The following is a 12,339-nucleotide window of genomic DNA, read 5'->3' on the forward strand; positions in this document are numbered from 1 at the left end:
CATCTAAGTGAATCCATGAGGGCACCAGGTGAGTCCTGGAGTGTACTTACATGGAGGATCAGGACAGTATAAGATAATCGTATAAGCTCCATGTCATTTGGACACTGGGCGACCTATGGTCTGAGGTTATGTCTTTCAAGCTACCTAGCCCAAACAGTAAGATTGATTGTTCACCAGAGGAGGGGGAAAAAACCCTCCAATGTGATGCCTGGGACTCTACCCCCAAAAAAACCCAACTCATAATTAGATAATAATGACCATTTCCTCACCAACTACAGGCAGAGGCAGCTTGGATGCAAGCTAGTGCATGGGACAGCAAGGAGAGCATGAGATCATTGTGCTCTCTCTTGCTTCCCAGAGTAAAACTGAGAGAGAAAATGTTTCCAAGCCTTCCAGACAGGCTCCCTGTGGATGACAGGCTTTGTCCTGAGGAGGCAAAAGTGGAAATAATGAAAAGATCCAGTGGAAGGCATTGGTTATAAGAACATCCTCGTGTTACGAGGAAAAAATAACGAAACAAGAAAAGCTACCACAAGAGGTTAAGTTCACTGTGCTAAGTGTCCATCTCATGCAGGGAAAATATTAATCACATGTGTCTCCTTTTCTCCCCCACTCCTTCCCCAGGAAATGTGACTGGAAACAGTAACTCCACCTTTATCTCAAGTGGACAAGTAATGAATTTTAAAGGCGACATCATTGTCGTTTACCTTAGCCAAAACTCCCAGGAGGGGGCAACGGCCTCAGGACCAAGTGAAGAAAATGTGGGCAGCCCTGTCCAGGAGGAGAACCTCAGCCGATGTGAGACTTTTGCCGGCAATGCCCAGCACTACAAGGAGAAATGTGTGGAGCTGCAAGGCACCTCCCTGGTGACAGGGAGTGGGGGGCTGCAGCAGGGCCCATCCTGCTCTAGTCAGGCCTCCCAGCCCGTGCAGGAGGAGGGGAAGCTGGGACACTGCTCAGAGAAAGTGTTGAACTGAGACAAGCTGGTGTCCTTGCTGTGGGCCAAGGCACTGACCAACAGCCTGTGAGGAGCTGCGAGGCTGCTCTGGTGGGGCTGCCGAAATCCTGGGTATCACTACACATTTGGAGACTAATACTGCCCATGGTGTCTCCTGGGAAATTTTACAGCTGTAAAGGACCCTTGTAGCTTAGGTGTTGTCAGTGGTGCTCTCATTGAGAAGGTTACCAGTGGGAACAGGTGCACATAAGAAGCTGGGTACACTGCCCTCACCATAGGAGCAGCAGCAGGGCTCATTTCTCCCCAACCCTGGGCAGCAGTCTCACTGACCAACCCCTACTCCTTAGCATCTCTTGCCAGCAAGCAGTGAAGAAGAGCTGAAGAGAGCCTTCAGACCAGGGATGTTGTGAGGAGGAGAGAGTTGCTGGCCAGGCACATGGCATACTCCCTGAGAGGGGCCAACATGGCAGAGGACTGCACTGAAAGTGGCCTCTGAGCTCTGCCCTCTGCCTCGAAGTTTTAATTTTGCAACTAAGCTGCACCCATTTTGCTGAGTCCTGGGCCTCCTCCATGCCTCTGGGATGGAAAGAAGCAGCAGCCACCTCTGTCATTGAGACGAGTACTGCCGCCAGCCTTTGCCTCCCTGTGGTGATTTGGTACATGATAGGAGCCCTTTCCTACCTTTCTCCAAAGAAGCAGTCTCCACCAGCACCAGAGTCAAGATCTTTGCCCCTTTATAACTTGTGGGTATGAGTAGGTACAATATTGCCTCAAGTGTGCAGTAACAGGCAAAATACAGCTGATACACCATAAAAGCAGTCATAGTTTTGGACTTTGATTCACCTCTATCTTATTGCACCTTGTCAGAAGAATTCAAATCCCTGAAGGTGAGAGTGACGTGTGCCTAGCATGCTGCTGCATTATTAATAATGGCACTGAAGTCTAAGACACATAACTGTTTAGCAGGTGGAGGAGAGGCCTGTGATAACCAGTTGTGAACACTTACTGAGTGACAGAAGAGAGAGGGGTTACCCAAAGATGGAGAATTTGGTCAGAGTCAAACACATTCCTTTATTTCCCCTAAAAACTTGTCATTCTCTCTGATACTTGTATTAGTAAGGAGAACTTTATTTGGGAAGCATGAAGCTATTTCCAGAGGTTGGCCTGTCTGAGCTGAAATCAGAGTGCAGCCACTGTCACACAGAGCTGGTAAGCAACAGGACCAAAGGTTCAGATTTAAAGCATAATACTAGTTGTAACCATAAGGGAGTTTCATCTCCTCAGTTGGTTTTTGTTCTAGGTCCTGTATCTTGCAGTCTCCTCCAGCAGCCACCATGGAAAGCTCAAGGGAAAAGAGTCTCAATGAACTCCCAAGAAGAAAAGATACTATTTTAAATTATTTTCTGACAAGAGGTAATTTTCTCCTGCATGTGTGAGTGCTGCAGGAGGCTACCTTCACTCTGAGCCTTCAGGAGGGTCATTGTCATGTTTCCTGTCAGACAGAGATCTCTTATTTAGTGGGATCACATCTGCCCTAATGGAGAAGTTCTCTTCTAGGGAGGACTTCTCCCTGGGAAGGTTTTGAAGCTGAAGGGTTTACTGTGTATCTGCTGTGTTTGCAGCGTACTTTTCTGTGGGTGAAGAGCACCTCTAGAGCTGACAAAGTAGCAACTGTGTCACCAAAGGATGAGCTTAGCCACCTCCTCTACTCAGGAGAATACTTCTTTATTATTTATATAGCTGGGATGTTATCCCTGGGTTTCTGCCTGGCAAGTTAGACATGGACCTCAAAGGGACCTGTTTATCCTTCTGATTTCCTTTGTCATCAGTTTGGAGCTGGGGCTTTATAACATCTATTTGTACAATGGGGCCCTATGCATTGGGCACTAATTTGAAGGCTTCTGGCTGCTATTGCAATACATGTAATTAATGTCAATAAAAATCTTAAGAGATCTACTTGAGGAAAAGTGAAGATTGTATTTGAATTAATGGAGAATATTCAATACATTATTATATGGCTATGCTTACTTTGACCAAAAAACCAAAAACCAAATGTGAATACAAAAATATTCCTGGGTAGTGTTTTGTAACTTTTTTTTGGTATGTAGAATTGCTTTAACAAAGGCTGCTTCCCTACCCTGGTATGTGCCACAATAATGCAGAAGTGCATCTGCACACCTGCAGGGAACCAAACAGGAGCTCTCATAGATCTGGTGTGGTAGTGTTTTGCAGCTGAGAACTGGGCACTGATTCCAACTCATTCCTGAAGTCTCCTCCTTCACAGTATGCATTTCTAAAAGTGTTTCAGTCTGAGGAGCCACAACACGCATTACCCATGAGCTTGAAGCTCAGACACTTCAGGCCTTGAAGGGCAGCAGCAATTCTGCATGTGTCTGGGAAAACGAGAAACAATCTTTTGCTCAAGAGCACTTCTCACCCCATGAAAAACAATATGGCATTGAAGATCAATATAAACAATAGCTGCTGGTAATCTGTGTACTTTGCTGTGTGTTCACACAGAGATTTGAAATAACTCTGCAAGGCTTACAGCATTAGGAATAGCATCACTGAAATGCTATAACTTTTACGTGTCAATTCAAGTTTCTTTTATTGATGGTACCTGAGCAATTACATCCCTGTGTCTATTATAAAATAGAAGCCTGCAGAAGGATGTCTTTGTATTTACGGGGTATTTAAGAGGGCTGTAGGTTTATTAGATACCTCCACCCAAATTAGGCAGCAGTGCCCCCTCACCACCACCCTTAGAAAACATCTACAATGATTGGAAAATTCATTTCTGCCAGCACATGACACTGGACATGGCAAAATGGCTGCAAATTCTTCATGTGGAAAAGTTATTTCTGGAGTATGTAATATGTATTATTAATAGACACTGAATAATAGTTGCTGGAAAACTGAACTGTTTTTGACCAAGTTGCGTGAGGTTTCTGGCAAGGAATGCTGAACCACTCCAAACCTTAGAACCAGTATTTCAAGCCTCCTTCCAAATGACTGTTGCCCATTTCAGTACCTCAGGAATACCTTAATGTGGACCTAAAAGGCACGTGATAGGGCAACCTGCCCACAGCACTGCTTTACAGCACTCTACTTGGAAATGCAGACACCAGAGATCTTTTCCCAACGGCATTTGGCCTGTGGTGATTCCCATCCCCTGCTCTGCACAGTGCTTGATACCAACAATTCACATTTGCCTTGGCTGAGTTGTTGTGGTATCTGGACAAATCAAACTGCTTATTTTGTGGCAGTTGCAGTCACTCCTGAAGCAAGAGGCATGTGATCCCAGGTGCTGATGAGAAGGACCCATTTCAGACCATATATTATTGTGAAATGTTTCTCCCCTTTTCCTCTTGCCTGGTATGACTACCCTGATTTCCAGGATGAAGAGTAAATTGTTGCTATTCAATAATTTCAGAGGTTTGTCATAGTAGCTTACTCTGCCCTTATGCTGCAATGCCAATCACCTTGTTGAGTGGGAAGGTTGAAGGAGGGAATCAAACAGCTCCTTAACATCCCAATTTAAACTGATTCCATGGCAAAAGTTTCTACTTTAAATATGATTGCTGAGGCCACATTAGCAAGATTTTGATTTGTCTCTTACAACAAACATCATGCCTCCCCATAAACCAAGAGGAGAATCTCCTATTCAAGTGCTGTTGCTAATCACATATGGTGTCCTTACCTGAGGAGGTGAGTATTTTGTAGGGGGTTTCATACCTTCTTCTTTCTTGCTTGTTTTCACCATGCATGGGATGATTTACTTTGAGATTAATATATATTGCTTTCACTCCTTGTTATGTCTTGAAACCCATTCTATCCACCAGTTTAGGCTTCACTCCTCAATGGGCAACATGCAGTTTTTTCAAGTACCTCTGCTGCCATGTAGTGTTTGTACTGTAGGGGGTCTCCATGAAGATCCTCCCCACGCTGACAGACCTTAGCATATACCTGCATTTCCCAGTGCTCTTATTCCACTGAATATAGTTGCCCCGTTTTTCCTTATGCAAGGCATCAAAGCTGGTTGTGGCCACCAAGTGATAATGTAATCTCTGCAGCAAGGTCTGCTAGCCTTCCTGTCTTCAGAGCCTCCAGTGTTTGTCACATTTTTCTGTAAAGTGGGAGCATATCTGAGCACAAACTCTGGCTTGCAAACATGGTAATGACAGCATAGCATTTAGGACCAGTATTGCAGTAGCTGACTCTGCCAGTGTCTGATCAGATGTGTTTTAGCACTGCTTTTAAAATTCTTCTTAATTTAGCTAGCTAGCTCATGGTTTCCTTGTTTTGGCTGAGGACTACTATAGCCCTTCTGGCTCATTCCTTACTTGCCTGATCGCTTGATCACTCCTTGGCTTTTACTTGCATCAAAGTTGACAGGGCTGTCACCTCTATTGGCAGTCTCAGATTTCTATATGTTATGTGCAGATGATCATATACAAAAACAGTCCTGACTTCATGTTACCAGGAAACTGTTAGAGTTCCACAAGGAGGGCAAAGTTGCTCAGGAATGTTGAGGACCACATTTGAAAGCTGAACATACACAAGTCAGTGGGACTTGGTAGAATGCAGAGAGGTTTCACAGAATGGGTTGGATTGGAAGGAATCTTTGAAGGTCATCTAGTCCAATCCCACTGCAGTGAGCAGGAACATCTTCACCCAGATCAGGTTGCTCAGAGCTCAGTCCAACCTGACATGTTTCAAGGGATAGTGTGTCTCCCACCTCTCTGGGCAACCTAGGCCAGTGTTTCACCATCTTCACCGTAAAAAACTTATTCCTTGTACTTAGTTCAAGTCAACCATCTTTTAGTTTAAAACCATTAGCCCTTATCCTGTCACAACAGACTGTTAAAATGAATGTCCTCATCTTACAGGTGACCCAGTGAAGTCTCTTCTCCAAGCTGACGAACTCCAACTCTCTCAGCTTTTCTTCACAGGAGGAGTGTTCCATCCCCCCACATAATTTCTGTGGCCCTCTGGACCTGCTCCAACAGGTTCATGTCCTTGTGCTGAAGACTCCAGAGATGGACATAGTACTCCAGGTGAAGTCTCACCTGAGCAGAGCAGAGCCACAGAATCACCTCCCTGGAACCGCTGGCAGCGTTTCTTTGGGTGTAGCCCAGGCTGCGACTGGCCTAGGCTGCAAGTGCACACTGTCGCCTCACACCCGGGCGCTCTTACACCGGTATCCTCAAGTCCATCTCCACGGGGCTGCGCCCAACCCCATCATCTACAGCAGCAGTTTCAAACTCTCTGTAGCTGCCATTTCAGCAAAGCGAGTGAGAGAGGGGAAAATCCTTGAAGCGTGAGGGCAGAAGCGCAGGGGGACAGAAGGTGCCCCGGGCGCTGCCGCTACCTCTCAGGGCGGGAAACTCTCCTGCGCAGGGCCGGCTCTGCCTCACCGCGGGCGGGAACGGGAGCTGCGGCGGCAGTTCAAACGCCGGCCTAGCCTCTTTTGCCAGCGATATCGTCGAGGCAAAAGGCTCAAGAGCGGAGGCAGCTTTCCGAAGCATAAAAACGCAGCAAAAGGCAAAATGATGGAAAGCAAAAGCGCGGAGAGGCAGGGTGTCGCCAGCCCCCACCCTCAGGGCGAGAAAAGCCTGAGCTCCCGGCCTGAGGCGGCTCTCACTCACCCCGGGCGGGGACGAGAGAGGCGGCAGCAGTTTAGCCCCTGGTGTAGCTGCCATTTCAGCGAAGACACCAAGGTGAAGGGTTCCAGAAGGGATGATAGCACCGAGGAACATTCCTAAAGCTGCAAAAACGCAGAGAGAGAGAGGGTGCCCCGGCCCCTCCCTCCGGGAGAGAAGAGTGTGAGCTGCTGACCAGAGCCGGCGCTGCCTCGCCACGGGCAGGGATGAACAGCCCCTGGGAGTGTGGCACCTGGAACAGGCAGGGCAGGCAGCTCTACCAGTGGGCATCGCCCTCCCAGAAGAGGACCCAGCTGTAGCTTCCACTCGGTGGAAAGCTGTCACCAGAAGGACTGTGGTGACCCAAAGGGAGGTGCCACACAAGTACACATCTGTCTGGGTCTCTGGTTGCAAGGAGTGCCTGAGTTTGACCCTCGTACCAGAGGGCAGCAGAGACAACACCTGTGCACGATGTGATCCTGTGAATGATTTGCTCAGCCTAGTGGCAGAGCCGAAAGAAGTGGAAAGGTTTAAAAGTATTGGAGAATGTGAAAGGGAGATAATTAGTGGAGCTATAACCTACGTTGCTTGGGGCAAAGGCAGCAGATGGAAGCTCCACAAGAAGCAGAAGATCAGCTACCCTCTTGCCACCATGAAGAAGGAGGTGGGATCTAAGAGACAGAGGAGAAGGGATGGAAGCATGTCCCTGTTCAGAGTGGCAGATGAATCCCTTCCTAGTCTCCCTCACCTTCCCAGTTGCCTCTGTGCAGCGGGCAGGGGGCTCTGGAACTGAGGCTGTGGATGAAGATGCATGCAGGACCTGCCTAGGGTGAGTCAGTCAGCCCCACACACTATGGCTACCTCCGTCAACAAAAAGAGGAGGGTGCCTGTCGCAGGTGATTTGCCTCTGAGGGGAACAGAAGGCCCAATTTGCTGACCAGAGCAATCCCGTGGGGAAGCCTGCTGCCTCTCTGGGGCCTGGGTTAGAGGTGTCATAAATAACAGGCATAAACTGGCGTTCATGCAAGTCAAGGCTTTAGTAGAGTTGCAGGAATCAAGCAATGTACAGGCCTGGGTACGAGGGGAGACTCTGCTCTACCTTAACGCACACCCTTTGCCTTCAGTTTTCTCTTTTTATACCCTGTTCTATTACATATTCATTACTAAGTTCTAAGAAAAGATTGGGGTTTCTTTATCAGTTTTTAGGAATGTGAGATGTCTCTTCCACACAGGTCTCTTTTTATCCGGTGGTCCCTCTGGTAGTCTTTGATGAAGTAAGGGTCTTCTCTTAAGTGTTCTTCCTCATGAACTTCAAAGTCCTTGTTGTTCTTCTGCTTGCTCATGCAGAAAGGTGGCACCAGGAGGAATGCATTTCCATTCAAATATGCAAAAGACTATCTCTTCCACATGCCTCCCTCCTTTGCCAATCTTATTACTCTTATCTTAAGCCTATTGCATACCTTTGCGATGGTGGTGCAAGCAGCAATGCAGTTTTATTCAGTATCCCCCTTCTTCCATGACTGTGACCTCCTGCCACGAATTGATCGGATCAAACATAGGATTCTATATATTTCTCACAGAGGCATTTTAGGAAGCTCCCTGATTTGGTATAGCCCTCTGACTACTGCTTGCTCTGGGTTATACAGGTTGTCAGTGATGAGGTTGCAGGGTGATCAAAATGGACTTCAGGGCATTGGGGTGATTGACTGAAGGATCAGGCAGCATTTTTCTCACTCTCTTCAGTGGCAGGAGAAACACTGAAAGGAAGAGGAAAGCATCCGGTTAACATGTGGCTCAGAGGCTGGTGCTGTTGGTGGAATTTTGGTGGGATCTTTCATCAAGGCATCAGGCCTCCTGGCAACAGAGGAGTCCAGCTACCTCAAAGGGGAAAAAGGATTCTCACCCATGAGTAGTTGTGGTGGGATGACTCTCGTGACTGGAGTGCTCTTCCAAAGGGATAGGTAAGGGAAGAGAGGCAGTAGAGTGGCTGCATATGTTAGGGGGTATTTTGATTGTCTAGATCTCAATGATTATGATAAGGTTAAGTGCTTATGGCTAAGGGGGATGGAGACTGCCAGCAAGGCAGACATCCAGCTCTAAGTCTGTTACAGATCACCCAACAAGGATGAAGAGGCTGGTGAAGCATTCTACAAGTGGCTAGCAGAGGTCTCACAATTGTTAGACCTTGTTCTTGTGAGGAATGTCAGCTTACCAGATGTCTGCTAGTAGTGTCCTTTGTCAGGTCCCATTCAGGTCTACCAGACAATATATTTTCATCTGTTTCATAGAAGATTTGGCATCTGGTGCTGTGTTGCTGAAAAAAAATAGAAATTGCTTAAGTGTTTTTATTTTTTAGGAAGAGACTGAACATGAGGAAAAAGACTTAGTTCTGTTCTGCAACCACTTTAACAAGTCTTGAAGACTTGTTTGCTTTTGGACCTCAGTGTTTTGATGAGCAGTTCATAGAATCATAGAATCAATCAGGTTGGAAGAGACCTCCAAGATCATCCAGTCCAACCTATCACCCAGCCCTATCCAGTCAACTAGACCATGGCACCAAGTGCCTCATCCAGTCTTTTCTTGAAGACCTGCAGGGACGGTGCCTCTACCACCTCCCTGGGCAGCCCATTCCAGGTTAAGCAGTCTTCCATGCCACCATCTTGTTCCCTCAGCACTTTTTTCCCCTGGAGGTGGATGAAGGCCAGGTTCGCCCTAAACATGGAGTATATTTCCAAATAAAATGCACATCCTTTACTGGATGGATAGACACACAAAGATTTGCCCTGCTTTATTGTGACCAGAATGTGCTTGCTGCAGAGACTGCAGCGCTGCTGGCTTGAATCCCTTGACATCCATACAGGTACGCTAAAGCACAATCACAGCATTAACTACTTTAGCCTGCATCTGAATAACAGCAGCTGTTTCAAATAGCTAAGACACGCTCGACTTGACTGTGTGTTCTTTTTATTTCATCTTATGTTTTAACTTTCTGGTTTTCTTTTTCTCGCCTGTCATTCCTTTTTCGGTGTAAATACAAAGGTCGTGGCTTTCAGTAGGGTGGGTGACTCATTCTGACATTTGAGCAATGTGATCAAAAAGTGAAACTTGGAAGTCCCACTATGGTGTGCATTCCCTGCACCCAGCATGCATGAAAAAGGCCTTTGCTAGCTAGCCTGAGCAGTACCTGTATCAGATGTGGCTGCCTGTGGACTTCTGACTGTGTGTGAGATCAGAGAAGATGCTTTAACCTGACAGCAGTGCATAGACATAGGCAGGTTACTTTTTGCCATTGGGTAGGTACAAGTTGCATTTTCAGCAGCTGTGTGGATGTGTATACATGGGACATTAGAATATGCCTAGCATGTAGAAAACACCTCAAGGTCATCTGGAGTTGCTGCTGCTACCAGAGGTGTCACATCCAGCCTGGCATGAGAGACATTTATGCTAGCTCTGGATGCCTTCTGTTTCCGGATGCTCCACCCATGAACTAGGGTTATATTGGTTTAGGAGGCAGAAGAAAGGTGTAAAGAAGAGAAACAACAAACCACAAACCCACAGAAAAATTCCCATCTTCTCTGATGTCAGCTTAGCATATTGGGCTCTGAGCAACCTGATCTGGCTGAAGAAGTCCTTGCTCACTGCAAGGGGGTTGAACTAGATGACCTTTAAAGGTCCCTTCCAACCCAAACAATTCTAACATTCTGTAGAGCCTACAGGCACCAAGGAGAGAGCACTACATGGAAGAACTCCAACAGCATGCAGCAGTTGCTGTAAAAAGAAACAATGGATGTTTGTAGTAGGAGACTCTGTTAAAGGGCACTGAGACACCTCCATGTTTCCTGAGAGAGTCATGAGAGGTTTGCTCCCTACTGGGAGTTAAGATCCATGGCATTGCTGAGAGGGTGCCACACCTTGTCAAGAACACCAACTACTGCCCATTGTTGCAGCTGGAACCTAAGCAGTTGCTGTTGGAATCTAAGCAGCATAGAGGAAGACTATAGAGCCCTGGGAGAGCAAATGAAAAGCACTGGTGCCCAAGTTATCTTTTCTCCCATCTTACCAGTTAGAGGAAAGGAGGCAGGCAGGCATAGATAAATAATGAATAATAATTCCTGGCTATGTGGCTGGTGCCATTGTGAAGGGTTTGGGTTTTATGATAAGAGGACAATGTTTAATGACTATAACCTGCAAGGAAATGGTGGAATACACTTGTCTCAAAGGGGTAAGGGGATCTGTGGCAGTAGGCTGGCCAGCTCAGTCAAGTGGGCTTTAAACTGAAGGATTCAGGGAGGCAGTCCAAAGTTGTAAGGCTTAGGCTGTTGCACTCAACTGGGGAACAAGCCAGGCTAACCACAGTAGTGCCAAATGCTCTTTGGCTGCCTTCCATGATGACAGCCAGAAGGCCAAACACCTCAAGGCTGGGCATGACTATGGTGGTTCCTCTGGTTCCTCTTCAGGGCTGCCTTCTTCCCCATTTAAGTCTCTAAGATGCCGGAATACTAACGCACAGAGCATGGGAAATGACAGGAAGCACTGGAGATCTGGGTGCAGTCACAAGGCTGTGATCTTGTTGCAGTCACAGAGACGTGGTGGGATGGCTCATGTGACTGGAATTGCCATGGATGATGGAAAGGCACACTAGCAAGGCAAGGTGTTGGAGTTGATCTTCATGTGAGAAAGCAACTGGAATGCAAGGAGCTCTGCCTAGTGGGGGATGAAGAACGTGTGGAAGGCTTATAGGTAAGAATTAAGGGGCAGGCTAATATGGGCAATACTGTTGTGGGTGTTTACTACAGACACCGGACCAAGAAGTAGTAGTCAAAGAGGTCTTCTACAGACAGCTAGAAGTAGCCTCAAGATTGCATGCCCTGGTGCTCAGAGGTGATTTCAACCACCTTGACATTTGCTGGAAAGGCCACGTAGTGAGGCACACATAGTCCAGAGGGTTCCTGCAGTGCACTGATGATAACTTACTGATGCAAGTGGTTGGTAAGCTAATGAAGAGCAGTATGCTGCTGCACCTTGTATTAACAAGCAAAGGAGGTCTGGTTGAGGTAAAGGCTGAGAGCAGTGTTGGTTGTAGTGACCATGAGATGGAGTTCAGTATCATATGAGAAAGAAGCAGGGCACTAAGTAGAACTGTAACTCTGGACTTATGAGAGCTAACTTGATCGTCTTCAAAGACTTACTTGGAGGAATCCCATGGCCTAGGACTCTAGGACTAGAAGGTAGAGGAAGCCAAGAGAGATGGTTAATATTTGAACACCACTTCCTCCAAGCTCAAAGTCAGTGCATTCCTTCAAGAGAAAAATTAAGTAGAGAAAGCAGGAGACCTGCATGGAAGAAAGTTTATAGTATGTGGAAAAAGGGACAGGTCACTTTAGAGAATTATAGGAATGCTGTCAGAAAATGTAGGGATGCAACTAGGAAGGTCAAAACCATTTTAGAATTAAATCTGGCAAAGGAAGTAAAAGAAAACAAGATAGGATTTTTCAAATATATCAATGGCAAAAGGAAGAATAGGGAAAATATGGACCCACTGCTGAATGACGTGACAGCCCTGGTGACAGAGAGTGCAGAGAAGGCAGAGTTCCTGAATGCTTTCTTTGCTTCAGTCTTTACTGCTAACTCCAGCCCTCAGGAACTGCAGTCCCTGGAGGTAAGAGGACAAGACTGGAGAATAGAAGACTGTCCTTTGGTCTATGAGACCTGAGTGGGAGATCATTTAGACAAACTGAA

General features: G+C 46.7%; 1 protein-coding gene across 1 annotated transcript in view; it reads left to right on the top strand.

Moving 5' to 3' along the window:
* Positions 1–2,914, top strand: part of TNFRSF11A (TNF receptor superfamily member 11a) — a 36,356-nt gene extending 33,442 nt beyond the window's left edge. The window contains exon 10 of the mRNA XM_064160846.1: positions 625–2,914. Coding sequence (XP_064016916.1) covers positions 625–977 — 353 coding nt within the window. The 3' untranslated portion in view covers positions 978–2,914. The remainder of the gene's footprint in view (positions 1–624) is intronic.
* The last annotated feature ends 9,425 nt before the right edge of the window (positions 2,915–12,339 follow it).

This window comes from Pogoniulus pusillus, chromosome 21, assembly GCF_015220805.1.
Source record: "Pogoniulus pusillus isolate bPogPus1 chromosome 21, bPogPus1.pri, whole genome shotgun sequence".
NCBI classification, from domain to species: domain Eukaryota; kingdom Metazoa; phylum Chordata; class Aves; order Piciformes; family Lybiidae; genus Pogoniulus; species Pogoniulus pusillus.